Genomic DNA, 15,825 nt, shown 5'->3' with positions numbered 1-15,825 from the left:
GCAAAGCTGTTTAAAAGATTGCAAAGCTGCACTTAAATTTAATATCTTCTGTAATGACGGTAATATCCAGTGGGGGGCCTTGGAACTTCAGTGAATGTGGAACATGACTAAACCTCCATGTCCATATTTAGAGAGTGAGACTGAAAGAATGTGTGTGAGGGAAATGAAAGAGAGAGGGGGGGGGGGAAGAGAGAGAGAAACAGGGAAAGACATTAGAAAGCTTTGCCAAGGAGGGAGGGTGAAAGGAAGAGGACAGTAATGAAAATTAAAGAGAAAAGAAAAAGTTGTGGGGGGACATGAGATGGGTTGGGTGGGTAAAGTTCCTCACACCAGGTTTCAGACAACTTCTCATCTGGATGATAAAGTCAACCCCATTTATGATTTATTTATGATTTTATGAAAAACAAATATATACATATATATACATATATAATCTGAAGACATTTCAAGCGCCTTTCATTTGTTGGATTCAATGCATGTTTTCCGTATTGTTTTTGTTTGTTTAGTTTTTCGCGAATGAGAAGATTTAGAGGAGCATTGCTGAGGATGATTGAGAGAGATGGATGAAAATGAGTCCACATCAAAAGGTCTCAAACTGCACTAACCTTCAATCTACCAGAAGTGGACCGGTGACCAGGCCTGTGGAGAAAAAGGTGAATTTACTTAGCAATGGTGTGTTAAAGGTGTGTGTAAGTTCAGCAGCTGATTTACACGAGGTGTCCTCAAATGGACCTCAAACTAAGGGTAGGTGAGCTGTACATAAGACATCTACTTAAACATGTTATGTATTTAGTGGTAGTGTATGCGTTTAGCTTATATTTGTTGGATATTCACATCAGTCGTATCTAAATTTGAAAAGCTCTAAATGAAATCTGGTTCCTGGGGGTAATTTCTTCTATCTCTATGCAAATGTGCAGCATTCCTATCCTTCGGTTTTCTTAGTTATATTAGCTTTAAACAAAGGTGAGAAATTCATATTCAGGACATTGAAAAGAGACAGATTCACAGTCACACTCGTCATTTGTACATTTCCCCTTTTCCTCTGCTGTGAACCCTGTTCTTTCTGCAAGTTTATAAGCTTCTATAATATGAATGTTTTTTTTTTAATTCAGTGTCCTGATATCACATGCACATGTTTTTCAGACATCTATTTGTTGTGTTTCGCAATTAAATAAGAGCATCTGTGTCTCTTAACCATTTCTTGTCACATTTAGAATGCAGTGCTTTACAGATCTTCAACAGATGTCTTACTGACGCATGCATACTGTCTGACACACACTCAACACTTTTATATGAACATGAAATGGGAGCTTGAGAAATCTTTTTTCATGGAGCATTATGTGAGCTAATGTAATGCTAGTCCCTGTGTAATATAATCTTATTTGATTCTTAGTGGATTTTTAGATTCTTATTTTTTTTCACAACAACAATGAATTTCCATTAGCAGTTTTGGATAGTGATGTTTTAATGTGTCAACTAGAATAATAGACTAATATTCTCCATTCTTTTTTTGTGCAATTTTGCCTGTGATTTTTTTTATTTAAATAACAGATCTTACAATAATAAATATATGACAAGCCCTGCTACCTCTGCTTTATGATAATATGGAAAGGTAAGTGAAGTATTCACACCATATGTCATATTATCTGAACGTTTCTTCTTTTACTGAACAGATAATTATAAGCTAGAGTTGTCAAATGATTTTATATTTATTTAAGTATTTTCTTCATTAATTAGCTCTTTTGTCATTGCTGCTAGATGTGGGTTTGATGATTTTGACCTTTTTTTTGTACTGTGTATATGTAATTATGTGCAATTGTGTGTTCTTTTAATTGGTAGACGATGAAGTCCACAATTCCAAGAAGAAAAGCAGCTGTTATTAAAGTCTTTGGCAAAACCAGACAAAGGTAACACACACACACACACACACACACGCACGCACACACACACACACACACACACACACACACTCAAAAATACAAACATACTCTTTTTTGAGTATTGGGCCATTTTAAAATTGATTAATTTCCCTTTTAATTTCTCATTTTCACTTCCTCCTCCACACACAAATATAAACATGCTCTCATTATTCTGTTCCTGTGCCACTGGCTTCTCCTCCTTTACACTTTAATTTACTCCAATCAGTAAAAAATAAATAACTCATATTTTAAAAGGACATAAAAAATTGTATAGGTTATAGTATTTACAAATCTATATAAAAGCAACGGAATTCTAATGTCCACATTTAGATAGCCAAGAAAAAGTGTGCATATTTGATCTAGATTATTTAAATCTAAATTGCATCTGCGTGTATGTGTGTCAGAGCAGAGGTCTGTTGAATCAAACGTAATTGCTTGGGACTTCAAAATTGATATCAGGGTTCTTTCAAAAAGACATTTGAATCAAAAAGTCAAAGATATTTCTAAGCTGGCTACACATTGATGTCTAGCCTGTAAAAGCTTATATTTTAATATTATATGAGTCTAGTGGTGTGTGCTTGTCTGGTCACTAGGATTCAAGGCCAAATGCTCTCTAAAGCTTCTCTTTGGTTGTCTGTCTAAAGCTTCTCTTTGGTTGATGTCTTCAACCCCTGTCCATTGCACATCTTAAAGGGATAGTTACTCAAAACGGAACACTCTGTCATCATTTACTCACTCTAATGTCTTACCAATCCTGTATAATTTTCTTTATTCTTTGGAACATAAAAGATGTTATAATAAATTTCTCAGTGCCTTTTAATACAGTGGAATTCAGTGATCACAGAATCAGAATATTTATTTTGTGTTCCAAACAGGTACACACACACACACACACACACACACACACACACACACACACACACACACACACACACACACACACGCACACGCACACGCACACGCACACGCACGCACACGCACACACACGCACACACGCACACACGCACACACACACACTCTGACTGACTGACTGCTTATATCTGACCATTCCCTTGGTAATGGCTAGAAGACACACTCTGCCTTATATAGGCAGGAATGCACCAACAGACACACACACACATAACAAGAAAGCTGGCAAAGTGCATCATTCAGATTATGAGCAAGAAGAGAGAGCGAGAGAAAGAGGCAAGATGCCAGGGGGAAATGAATAAATATAAGGAAAGAAAAAACTTTTTTGTGTGTCTAGAGTCATAAAACTATTACATTGTATTTAGACATTTCTGAAAAAGCAGATAAATTAGAAATATGCAGTATGCAAGACAAGTCTACAGGTTCTGTAGGGTAAATATAGGGTGATTGGGACACTTTTTCGTCATCCCAAAGGCAAAAAGTGTCCCAATCACCCTGAATTCACCCAAGAAGCAACAGGTTGTGGGTGAAAGCATATGAGACAACTGTGGCATAAAGACAGGTAACCAGTGCAAATAAAAGTGTAGGGGATTTATGTAACATTGACTTTTTTTGAAATTGCACAAAATTAATAAATACAAGAATAAATCCATTTATAAAGCACCTTTCCAACCAGATATATATATATATATATATATATATATATATATATATATATATATATATATATATATATATATTTATATATATATATATATATATATTTATATATATATATATATATATATATTTATATATATATATATATATATATATATATATATATATATATATATATATATATATATATATATATATATATATATATATATATATATATATATATATATATATATATATATATATATATATATATATATATATATATATATAACCTTATAAGCCAGGCATTTTTTAAGCCAGTCTTTTTTATTTAAATAACTTTCATTTATTTGAATTTAAAAAACTTCATGAGAGATACACTTGAACCTTGACATTTTAACAGGAACACAAACACAGGAACAGGTGTTTTCTTCACAAATGTAATATTCAGCTTGTTGCCGTGCCGATGAAGTACAGAGGTTTCATAAGGTGACTTCAACCTTCAACGAAAATGACTTTATATGTATTATTCAAAAACCATTTCTGAATGTGTTTACGTGCTCTGAATGTTCCCATTTTTCAAGTAAGCCTGGGCTCATGTAAACCTTTCACCAGTGATCTCTCATTCCACCTCTGAAGTATTCCATCAATATTTGGGATTTTATTGGTTCATTTTGCATGCTTTATACATTCCTATTATTATAGATTCTGAAGTCTGTTTAAAGCCAAAAAACAGTATTTGTATGTAAATGTCGAAAACAAGGAAAAGATGCAGCCCTTGCTAAAATGCCAGAATATAATTTATAAGGACATACCAAATCAGACATGATTACGTCAACAAACAATATTATTTAAAGGTAAGGTAGGCAATTGGTTTTATAAATACTTGTTTATACTAGTTGAAAGTCTCGAAAAATCCTGATAGCAATTAATAATAAGTGGTCTGAATATTAAAGCGTACACTTTTTTTCACCAAAAAACAAACAAAAACTGTCACTGTCAATGACAGTATTTTTCCAATGAAATGATGGCATTTATTGACTTTAATACATATATTTGGTGTTCATATTTGGATTTTGTGATAACTGTTTTATAAAAGCAATAATGCAAGGATTGCTGCATTGTGAATCACGGCTGAAACGGGTGCAGGCACCAGGCAGTGGACTCTCATTCTTTATTGTTTGCTCATCAAACTTGTATAATGTTTGGATAAATTAATATAGGACAAGTTGTAAGACACCTAGGCCTGGTTTCACAGACTAAGCCAGGATTAGACCTTAAAAAAAACATTCTGGTGTGCATCTTGAGACAAAACAATGACACTGACATATTTGAAGATAGATATGTTAGTGCAAGTTGCTTTCAGTTAAAACAATTCAAACTTTCATTTTAGTCCAGGACTAGCTTAAGTCTTGCCTCTGAAAGTGGGTGCTAATCTTATATTCTAGTACATTGCAGAAATCGAAGAAGAAAAAAAAGATTTGTAGTGGGCATTCCAAATTTTCAACATTAATATGTGTTCCCCTAGCCTGAATATTGTCCCCAAGTGGCTAGAAATTTTGATCGGTGTAAACTGAGTTCTTTCTCTGCCTTTGAGAAAATGAGAGCTCAGACGAGCTGATCTTATTCTCCTGTTATGACGTCAGGAAAGCTTTCTTACCCTTCCTCTGCTTTGCCCGCCTAGAGAATTAGTGGAGAATGGATTCAGTTTATCAGTCGCGATGTCAGCACAGGCTTTATTATATGGATTTGACAGCACCGCCACAAACAGTGAGTAACAGTGTTCATTAATGTCTGATCTGGGATTTATGATGTGTAGCGAATTATTCAAGTCCACACAGACTTTCTTTCTTAATCATTTAATACTGTCAGTCCCTCTGCTGGCCATCTTGATGCATCAGTGAATCAAGAAAGTGACTAAAACTATCAACTTTACATCGTTACTGTTAGTAGCATGAAACAATCTGTTATTTAAATGATTAAACTACAGAGAGCGATCAAAGAACACTTTATAATGTTCGAATCTGTCAATCACACGTTTATCCAAACTGCCGTTAAGCTGCTCAACAGAAGCTCTTGCTGTATCATGCCGATGTCGTGTTTGTTGTTAGTTGTGGTGAAAGCATTTTGTGAGAAAAATAACAGTGCAAAGTTCACTCTTGTTTATTCAGTGGGCTCAGGTACAAACTAAATAAATTTGCTCACACACAGCGCCCTCAACGACTCGGTAAAATATCACTTTTTCAGCAATCTTTCCCCAGCTCCGTCTCTCTCTCTCTCTCTCTCTCTCTCTCTCTCTCTCTCCTGGCAGTACTGCAGCTGCTGCTTGTGCCTGACTAAACCACGCCCCCTCCACCACATAATCTCATTTCAAATGCAAAGATGTCAGCCAATCACAACAGTGACTGTTTTAACTGAAGTGTCGCAGCAGACACGCCCCTTAAAACAGAGCATTCATGCCAGAGGGCCAATATCAGTATAGAAAAAATGCTTTATTTGTAAATTATGACATTTTTTTAATGTAAAAACCATACTAACAATATAAGTACACCTCAGGAGACATTATAAAATAAAAAATCCATGCCTTGGGACCTTTAAGTTAATTTGGTGACTTTGACATATTTTGCTGACCCCTGAGTGTTGCAATGACCCAGTTTAAAAACTCCTAATTTCTGTATAAAAATCAGTATAAAAATGAATGCTCCTCACTGCTATTTTGATTTTAACCTGTTCCCTCTTCTACAGCGATGAGTATGGGGCATGTAATGCATCCCAAAATGCAGTGCTGTTGATGGAAGCCCATGCTCACCTCACTATCGGCTTGCAGTCAAGAGAGAGACTTCTGCTGCTTTTCACAGATTCGCTTATCATCGCCAAGACTAAGTATGTTCATTTTTCAGTGGGTTGTGAGTATGTGTATTATTAATATTAGGGCTGCACGATTATGACAAAAATCATAATTAATTATTATTTCCTTTATATTTTAATTGCGATTATGAAATCCAATTATCACAATTTACATCGAATGATGTTTTGAATAGCTTTATACTGTGTCTAACGATACACTTGTGTCACAGTTCGATATAAATTACAATACTGAACTCACAATACGGTATATTGCAATAGCTTAAGCTTAACCCAGGCTGTTTTTAATTTCCGCGGGTTGAAGCGACCGCAATTATGTAATATTTAGCCCCGGGAATGGAAATTTTAGAAGGGAACCTTGCCAAAAAACATATATTTTACCAGTCAGTTTGTCACAACTTAACATGCTCCAAACACACCTGAAGAATAATATAAGTGGATTTTATTTTTAAAACTTTGAACAATTACATAATCATGACATCCGTAATTGTAATCAAGATAAGAATTTTATCAATTGTGCAGCCCTAATAAATATATACAAAATGTAAGACATCTGTCTCTCACATGTGTGCATTGTGTGTGTTACAGGTCTCTGTATCTAAAGCTCAAGGCTCGTGTTAGCCTCTCAGACATATGGCTGGCATCTTGTGTCCATTGCATCACAGACAGGAAGCTCACCTCCAAGAACTCATTTGTGATTGGCTGGCCGACCATCAATTATGTCGTCAGTTTCAGGTGGTCTTTCAAAAACTATTTTAAAATGGCTTATATGTCAATCCAAACCAGACTGATTGTATGTAATTCAGACACTCAGACATTTTGTAAAACACTACTGAAAAATTATAACGGTATGTTCATGGGATTTTTACAACTTGATATGAAGCAGCAGTCCTTAAAAGAGAACCATTCTGTAGTGGAAGGGAAGGAATGGTGGATTTGATAGCTTTAGGCACTTCACATGTGCTGAGGAGAATAATTCAATTGAGATCCACCCACACTACTGCTACTGACTTGATCATTATGTGATAAGGTGACCACATTTTTTTTGCTGCAACATTTAATTTCACATTTTCTTGTATAAACGCACTCACACACTCTATTCCAAGATCAGTTCAGCTCAGCTATCTGCTGATTTGCCTCCTTATTTAACTGACTATTAAAAGAGATAAAAGTAGGTAAAAAACCGCCCCCCCCATGAAATGAAAAAGAAAGTCATGTGAAAAAGAAAGGAAACCCTATTAAATTGTATGGTTTTACATTACATCAGAATTAATCACACATGAATCACTAGTTTATGTAGCAACAACACAACGACAGTAGCCTATATTTTAAATATTTGTTTAATGGCATCTTTTTATGAAAGAATTCATCATTGATACTTGTATTGCTGCTGATGTCTTCTTTCTCAATTTTAGCCATTTTAGCTATTTAGCATTGTTATAATTGAAAGCTATACATTTTAACATTTATTAGGCTTTAAACACACACCCTGCTCATGCAGAAATAACACATCATTAGCACGTTTCATGCTATGCACAGTTAGTCAGGCATCAGTCAGACCAGTTCAGATTTTTACTTGCCCTGTCAAAATACAGTTTTGTTATTGTTTTCCTTGTTTTTGACCCATGTAACCTTGTAAACAGTGCTTTATGATTTTTTTCTAATGTATAGGATATACACTTACCTTAAGAATTATTAGGAACACCTGTCCAATTTCTCATTAATGAAATCAACCAATCACATGGCAGTTGCTTCAATGCATTTAGGGGTGTAGTCCTGGTCAAGACAATCTCCTGAACTCCAAACTGAATTTTAGAATGCGAAAGAAAGGTGATTTAAGCAATTTTGAGCGTGGCATGTTTGTTGGTGCCAGGCGGGACGGTCTGAGTATTTCACAATCTGCTCAGTTACTGGGATTTTCACACACAACCATTTCTAGGGTTTACAAAGAATGGTGTGAAAAGGGAAAAACATCCAGTATGCGGCAGTCCTGTGGGCAAAAATGCCTTGTTGATGCTAGAGGTCATCAATGGGCCGAATAATTCAAGCTGATAGAAGAGCAAGTTTGACTGAAATAATCACTCGTTACAACTGAGGTATGCAGCAAAGCATTTGTGAAGCCACAACACGCACAACCTTGAGGCGAATGGGCTACAACAGCTGAAGACCCCACCGGGTACTACTCATCTCCACTACAAATAGGAAAAAGAGGCTACAATTTGCACGAGCTCACCAAAATTGGACAGTTGAAGACTGGAAATGTTGCCTGGTCTGATGAGTCTCGATTTCTGTTGAGACATTCAGATGGAAGAGTCAGGATTTGGCAAAAACAGAATGAGAACATGGATCCATCATGCCTTGTTACCACTGTGCAGGCTGCTGGTGGTGGTGTAATGGTGTGGGGGATGTTTTATTGGCACACCTTAGGCCCCTTAGTGCCATTGGGCATCGTTTTAATGCCACGGCCTACCTGGGCATTGCTTCTGACCATGTCCATCGCTTTATGACCACCATGTACTCATCCTCTGATGGCTACTTCCAGCAGGATAATGCACCATGTCACAAAGCTCGGACTATTTAAAATTGGTTTCTTGAACATGACAATGAGTTCACTGTACTAAAATGGCCCCCACAGTCACCAGATCTCAACCCAATAGAGCATCTTTGGAATGTGCTGGAATGGGATGCCCTTGATGTGCATCCCACAAATCTCCATCAACTGCAAGATGCTATCCTATCAATAGGGGCCAACATTTCTGAAGAATGCTTTTATCACCTTGTTGAATCAATGCCACGTAGAATTAAGGCAGATCTGAAGGTGAAAGGGGGTCAAACAGTATTAGTATGGTGTTCCTAATAATCCTTTAGGTGAGTGTATACATAAACACAAAGACTTTACAGTCTTCACTGCATAAAGGATAAATAAAGTATAGATTAATCCTTATTTAATCTACAAACGTTATTCAGTCAAGAGCAGTGGGTTTTTTTACTTCCACCACTGTGCTCGACATTTGGTATGGCTGATATCCTGTGTTTAGTTTTCGTCAAATATGGCACCTGTGTATTATGGCCAAACATCTCCATCTCCTCATCTCCACTGTTCAGATGCAACTTTGCAAATCGAAGCCATGCAGCCAAAGCCATGTTCTTTTTATATTTACATGTATTCATTTTGCAGACACATTTATCCAAAGTGACTTACAAATGAGGAATACAGAAAGCGATACAGCAAGTTTCAGACATATCCTTAGAGTATCATAATATAGAATAGGGGTTTAGGTGAAGTTTAGGTGAAGTGCTCATGGAAGAGATGAGTTTTCAGCTGTCTTTTGAATGTTGAATGTTGTCAGGGATTCTGCATTCCTGATGAAGGGGGAAGATCATTCCACCAGCAAGGAACAGTGAACAAAAATGTTCTGGAAAGTGATTTTGTGGCTCTCTGTGATACCATGAGCCACCACTCATGTATCAATCGTGGCTTCTGGTGGGGATGTAGACTCGCAAGAGCCAGTGGAAGAAGAAGGGTGCAGAGCCTGTGGTAGATCTGTAAGAATACGTCAGTGCCTTGAACTTTATGCGACCAGCGAGTGGTAGCCAGTGCATAGAGATGAAGCGAGGTGTGACGTGGGCCCTTTTGGGCTAGTTGAACGTGTTGCAGCATTTTGAATCATTTGTAGAGGTTTGATTGTACAGCCAGATAAGCATTGCAGTAATCCAGTCTAGAAATGACCAGGGCATGGATGCTCAACTAGGAAAGTCCTGGGCCCTCATTTATCAACGGTGCATATACACAGATTTGTGTGTAATGAGTGCGTAAGAACAGTTGGGATCTACAAACTTGTACTTATATGCAGAAATGTGTGAATATTAGCACACCTCTGCGCTTACACAGGGAATCTAGTGGTAGAATAGCGACACTACATATAAAAATCATTTAAGAGTGTCAGAGTATGCATTAAGCAATCCACATATGTCCTGTATTTCCTTGTATTATAAAACACTCAATTTCAAATTTTTGTAGTTTTAAACACAATGCCTAATTGGAGTCAAACCCTATAATAGACAGCTGTGACAAATGTTGGATGCAATTATTTCCTTGGCCCCAATCTACATCCAGTTCCCTTACCGAAATACTCAACAAGTCGAAATAAAATGGGACTTTCATGCTATCGCCATATTCCCAAACATAATTGGAGCCATGGACTGCACCCACATCGCCATAAAAACATCATCAACCAACGTATTTATAGAAAAGGGTTCCGTTCTGTTTGTGAAGTGCCTCTTCTTCGCTCCCTCTGCCATTATAACAGTGAGGAAAAACACATTCACATGATTTTTAAAGGGAAGTGTTGTCACCATATTGGAGGATTTCCGAATGCAAATGACTGTGAACCTGCATGGTACTTATGCACATGTGAGATTTTATTAACAATAATTGCTTACTCATGTGCGTAAGAACCGCGTGTGCACGTTTGATAAATACGTATTTTCTTGTACTTAGGCACATTTTACATTTAATTCATAGGACAAGAAAAGTTTACAGAAACTTTTCTAAGCACTGTTGACAAATGATGGCCCTGATCTTCCTGATGTTGTGTAGTGCAAACCTGCATTACTGAGCTGTCTTTGCAGTGTGGCCTTTAAAGGTCAGTTAGTCCACAAAGAATACTCCAAGATTTCTAGCTGACCTTGATGGGGAAATAAATGATGTACCTTGCTGGATGGGGAAATTGAGATAATACTGTAGAGACTGAATGGCAGGGCAGATGAGAAGCTCAGTCTTTGCCAGGCTGAGCTGCAAGTGAAGCTTTCATCCATGCCGATATGTCTGCCAGACTGCTTGAGATTTGTGGAGCTACTGTGGGATCATCTGGTTGAAAGGAAAGGTAGAACTGTGCATCGGCAGCATAGCAATGTAAGAAAAACCATGTGCCATGATTCCAGTGGTCCCAGTGGTATAGTATTGGGGGTGGGGTGAATGGGGAGCTAGAAATGAAAGGGTTAGTTCCCCAAAAAATTAAATTCATGCTATTAATGACTCACCCAAATGTCACTCCTCACCTGTAAGACCTCCGTTCCTCTTCGGAATACAGTTTAAAGCATATATTTTTGATAGCATGCAGTCTAAGCACACTTTACTGTCCATGGCCAGAAAGGGAATAAAAACATCATCAAAGTAGTCCATATGTGACAGTTGGTTGATTAGAATCTCTTGAAGAATCGAAAATACATTTTGGTCCAAAAATAGCAAAAACTACGACTTTATTCAGCATTGTCTTCTCTTCCGTGTTCCTCAAATAAAGATTCAAACGGTCATGAATCAGTGACCCAATGTCACGTGATTTCAGCAGTTTGGCCGTTTGACACGCAATCCAAACTGCTGAAATCACGTGATATTGATCAAACGTCTCGAGTAAATAATAATTACGGCATGGCATGAACACTGCATCAAATCTACAGGGCTGTGGCCCTCCAGGAGTTTGACACGCCTGTTATAAATTAAGTATTTGCATTTTATGAGGATGCTATATGTTATAGAGGTATTTATTAGGGATGCACGATATTATCGGCACAACATCGGAATCGGCCGATAAACGCTTAAAATATAAAAATCGGCATCGGCCAAAATGAACATTTTGCCAATATGCCTTGCCGATATGATAATATGCGCCTGCAATAACTCACGTGTGCAAGGAGTGCTACAGATGAGACCATGTCAGCATTGCGGTCATTCTTGAAGTGAAAACAACCTAATACATTGCATGTACAGTGATTTATATTGACTGTTTTTAAATGCTGCCTTAAATTTGTGAACGCACGTGACCGTCACCAGCAGATTTGCCTGGTATTCACAACAACTAGACCAAAACGAACCCAAAACAAGCCCAATCGCGTCTCCCCACTCTCTAGCGCTTGCGGCAGCCTCCACACTCACAGCAGCAGAAGCTCCTCCAGGTCCTAGTGCCCGCCTCCAGACCGCTATATATTTATACATGTAGTGGGGGCGCTGTTGTTGCAGTTATACAATGAAAAGTAGAATACACAAATTGAAGTTACTTCTTGTTCTGAATAAACAAATCAGTATTGATGTCATAAATCACAAGCAAGACACTTGTAAATTAAATACTTTTATATACCGTGTATTAATCTGTAATAAAATTTTAGGAAATGGATGATGAAAAATAATCCAAGGAGCTCTACAATAGGTGTGCACAAATGCTAAATCCCAAAATACAATATTTAGGTTACAGCTGCATCTGGGGTAAAAAAATATTTTTTTATTTAATTTATTTTTGGTTAAATTTATTATTGTTATTTTCAGGGCTTTTAATATACTCTTATCATACAAAGAACTTTATTAACATTTATTTATCTTCAACAAGAATCCTTTTAGTAAGGAGACCTCAGAAATCTGAAACCAGAATGAAAAAAAATGGTGTTGTTTCCAAACAAAGGTAACAAATAAACATATATCGGTATCAGTGTCGGCATTGGCCAAACGGAGCTGAAAAATATCGGCATATCGGATATCGACAAAAATCTAATATCGTGCATCCCTAGTATTTATATTTGAACTCCATTGACTATTGGCTAGTTGCAGCACTGTTTGTACTGTAATTGAACAGTACAAACTACAACAGTGATACAAGTGTAGAGAGAAGATGTGGAGAAAAGGTGATATTATGAAGTACTTTGCAGAGAGAAAGCACAAGATTGCGGGGAGCTGGAGAGGCCACATGAGGTTATAGAGAGAAGAGACCGCACTTTCTTTTGTGACAAATACACAACCTTTCAAAGGCAAATGATAAATATCAAGCATAGCATCATGCTGGCTCACTTCAGCTTTTAGGCCTGTAGAGAAGTGTTGCTTTCTGCCTATTGTTATTTAAATAGTGTCTTCTGGTTTGGTCAGGTCTGTGGCATTTTGTTGTGGAGTGTATGAATATATTATAGTTTTACTATTATGCTGTTTACTAAATGTACTTTATAGACATACGTACTCTACAGGCATTTTTTTTGTTAAATAAAATTATAGGAAGCACATACCTGTATGGTCTAACATATGATCGAGAATTGAAATGAGTCACAAACCCAAGACTAGAAGCCGCTATCAAATAGAAACTGCACTCACTAACTAATATCAGCTCTCAGTGTCATTGACTTCTAATCTGATAAATCTAATGTTTTCTTTCTCTTCTTGCCTGTCCTCCAAAAACCAAAGTTCACCAGACACAAAGGAGAGGTGGTTACAAGCTCTTCAGTGGTAAGGCAAAACATATGACTCATGTCCACAGCAGCAATGAATCAGAGTAGATTCTTTTTAAATCTGAGGTATTCCTGCTGTGATACTGTTTCCATTTTTTTTGTTGCAGGCCTGTGTATTTTAGTTTTTTCTTGCTTTCACATGTTTTGTTCTTTGTTTGAAATGTTTCATTCTTTAGGCACACCGGCAGAGCCAGGGAAAGAGTCTTGCCAAATGCCATTCTTCTCTATGTTCTGCTGATCGGCAATCCTGATGACAACAGCTCAGCGGTACATAAACGCCCTTGGTTTAATTTGGACCATGCCACTCCCGGCCCTCAGGGAACTAAACTCACATCTCTGTTTATAAGTAAAGGTTATTTGTTCTCTGGCCTGAAGCTTTTCTTTGTGAGCTGACAGTCAGTGCTTTTGTTTGTTTATATGCTGTTGGTTGTGAAGACCGTTGCCGTGGCAGTGGATGTGAGCACGACTGCAGAAAATGTGGTTCAGTACATCATGCAGCAGTGCAAACTACTGGTAAGTAGTCAGTATTAGCCTCTTGTTGTGAGTATGGTGTAATACAAAATTGTTTGAATGTTAGCCATTTACCCTCCATAAAGCAAGAGATGGATTTTTCTTTGCACCCAATATAACCTTGTATTCCGGTGGATTTTTTTCAGAGGCAATGTGTACTATAATGTTGTGTACATTGTTCTGTTGCTCTCGGATGGCCAGTAATATTGTGCCAAGTTTGTCCACTGGCATTTCCTTTGTTTGATAACAGCCACTTCCTTTTTCCTGTTTCTTTCCAAAACATAATGACCACTTCCTGTGTGCAGGGTGAAGTCTTGGACTACCAGCTGTGTGTGAACTATGAAAAAGAAGAGGAAACATACCCCCTTATTGGTGATGAGACACACACACACACACACACACACACACACACACACACACACACACACACACACACGCACACGCACACGCACACGCACACGCACACACACACACACACACACACACACACACACACACACACACACACACACACACACACACATACACACACACACATTTTGTGAAATGTGGGGACATTCCATAGGCATAATGGTTTTTATACCGTACAAACCGTATTTTCTATCTCTCTACACTGCCCTATACCCATCAAAAGATAAAATTCTGCATTTTTACTTTCTCAAAAAAAAAAAAAAAAAAAAAATCTGTATGATTTATAAGCCTTTTCATGGGTAATGTCCTCATAAGTCTCCTTCTCTTTGTAACACCTGTCATACCCATGTCATTATACACATTTGTGTCCTGATATTTCACAAAAACAAGCAAAAACACACACACACACACACACACACATTTATTTTTTTTGTGGAGAAAACTAACCATGAAGTCAAAGGTGCTGAATGTAAGTTTTTCACTTTACTAAGACATAAAAGTTGGTGGAAAACATAGCGTATTGCTCCCATGGAAGAGATCACAAGTTCTACCCCAACATAAAAAGCCTCTGTATCCATCTAAAAATCTGAACGAGAGCATATTAAGATAAATCGACTTGCAGTGTGTTATAGTGAGAATATATTATACTGATATAAAGTTTTAAACCTTATTTTCCTTAAAATAATCTCAAGGTTGACCTCTTCCGAGGGACATGATTCAGCCTGCAGGCTGTCTTTGAAAGCTCTGAGCTGTATGAAACTCTTTTTTCCCCCACTTATTGACAGCTTTGTGATGAAAGATGATGATAAAAAGCTTTATTTTTCCCAAGACACACAGCCTTCTGTATGAACTACTATTAATGAGCTTTCGGCACTCACCCAACCCTCGCAGGTCATAGGCTATAGGGGTGATTGGATGAGCCATTAGCCATTTTTTACTTATGTGTGGTCCTCAAGATAAAATAAAATAAGGCAGAAGTACACTGAAAGTATCTAAAGTAATTTCAGGATGTTTGCTATTATTTAAAGGATCAGAATACATCTGTGACACAGGGTTCTAAAAACATGACTTCTTTGATCCAAGCAAGTGGGTAAGTTGCACCATCTGGATGTAAATGGACCATCCAAACGAATCTCAATCAAACCCATGTGAAATTGTAAAGATAATTGACCTCTTTTAAAAACATCTTGAATAATCAAATTTTCTTTAACGATAGTCATATTTATTTTCTTAAATCTAACTTAAACAACATAAAACCAATAGCCTAGAAATCTAGACGCACCCTTGCGGCAGCAAATTTAAT

General features: G+C 37.2%; 1 protein-coding gene across 3 annotated transcripts in view; it reads left to right on the top strand.

Annotated features, from left to right (window-relative positions):
• Nucleotides 1-246: 246 nt before the first annotated feature.
• The window catches only part of arhgap20b (Rho GTPase activating protein 20b), a 50,044-nt gene continuing 34,465 nt past the window's right edge, over nucleotides 247-15,825 (top strand). Inside the window, exons 1-9 of one of the 3 annotated variants that reach the window (XM_067439203.1) lie at nucleotides 247-310; nucleotides 507-653; nucleotides 1,840-1,907; nucleotides 6,216-6,353; nucleotides 6,924-7,070; nucleotides 13,558-13,599; nucleotides 13,778-13,868; nucleotides 14,037-14,114; nucleotides 14,417-14,483. In XM_067439203.1, coding sequence (XP_067295304.1) covers nucleotides 564-653; nucleotides 1,840-1,907; nucleotides 6,216-6,353; nucleotides 6,924-7,070; nucleotides 13,558-13,599; nucleotides 13,778-13,868; nucleotides 14,037-14,114; nucleotides 14,417-14,483 — 721 coding nt within the window. In that variant the 5' untranslated portion in view covers nucleotides 247-310; nucleotides 507-563. Of the gene's footprint in view, nucleotides 311-375; nucleotides 654-1,551; nucleotides 1,613-1,839; nucleotides 1,908-6,215; nucleotides 6,354-6,923; nucleotides 7,071-13,557; nucleotides 13,600-13,777; nucleotides 13,869-14,036; nucleotides 14,115-14,416; nucleotides 14,484-15,825 lie in introns of those variants that run through there. The other 2 variants (XM_067439204.1, XM_067439202.1) reach the window with 2 other exon arrangements.

This window comes from Pseudorasbora parva, chromosome 3 (genome assembly GCF_024679245.1).
Source record: "Pseudorasbora parva isolate DD20220531a chromosome 3, ASM2467924v1, whole genome shotgun sequence".
In the NCBI taxonomy this organism is placed as follows: domain Eukaryota; kingdom Metazoa; phylum Chordata; class Actinopteri; order Cypriniformes; family Gobionidae; genus Pseudorasbora; species Pseudorasbora parva.
Note: the sequence above shows the minus strand (reverse complement) of the source record. Positions and strands in the feature narration are given on the sequence as shown.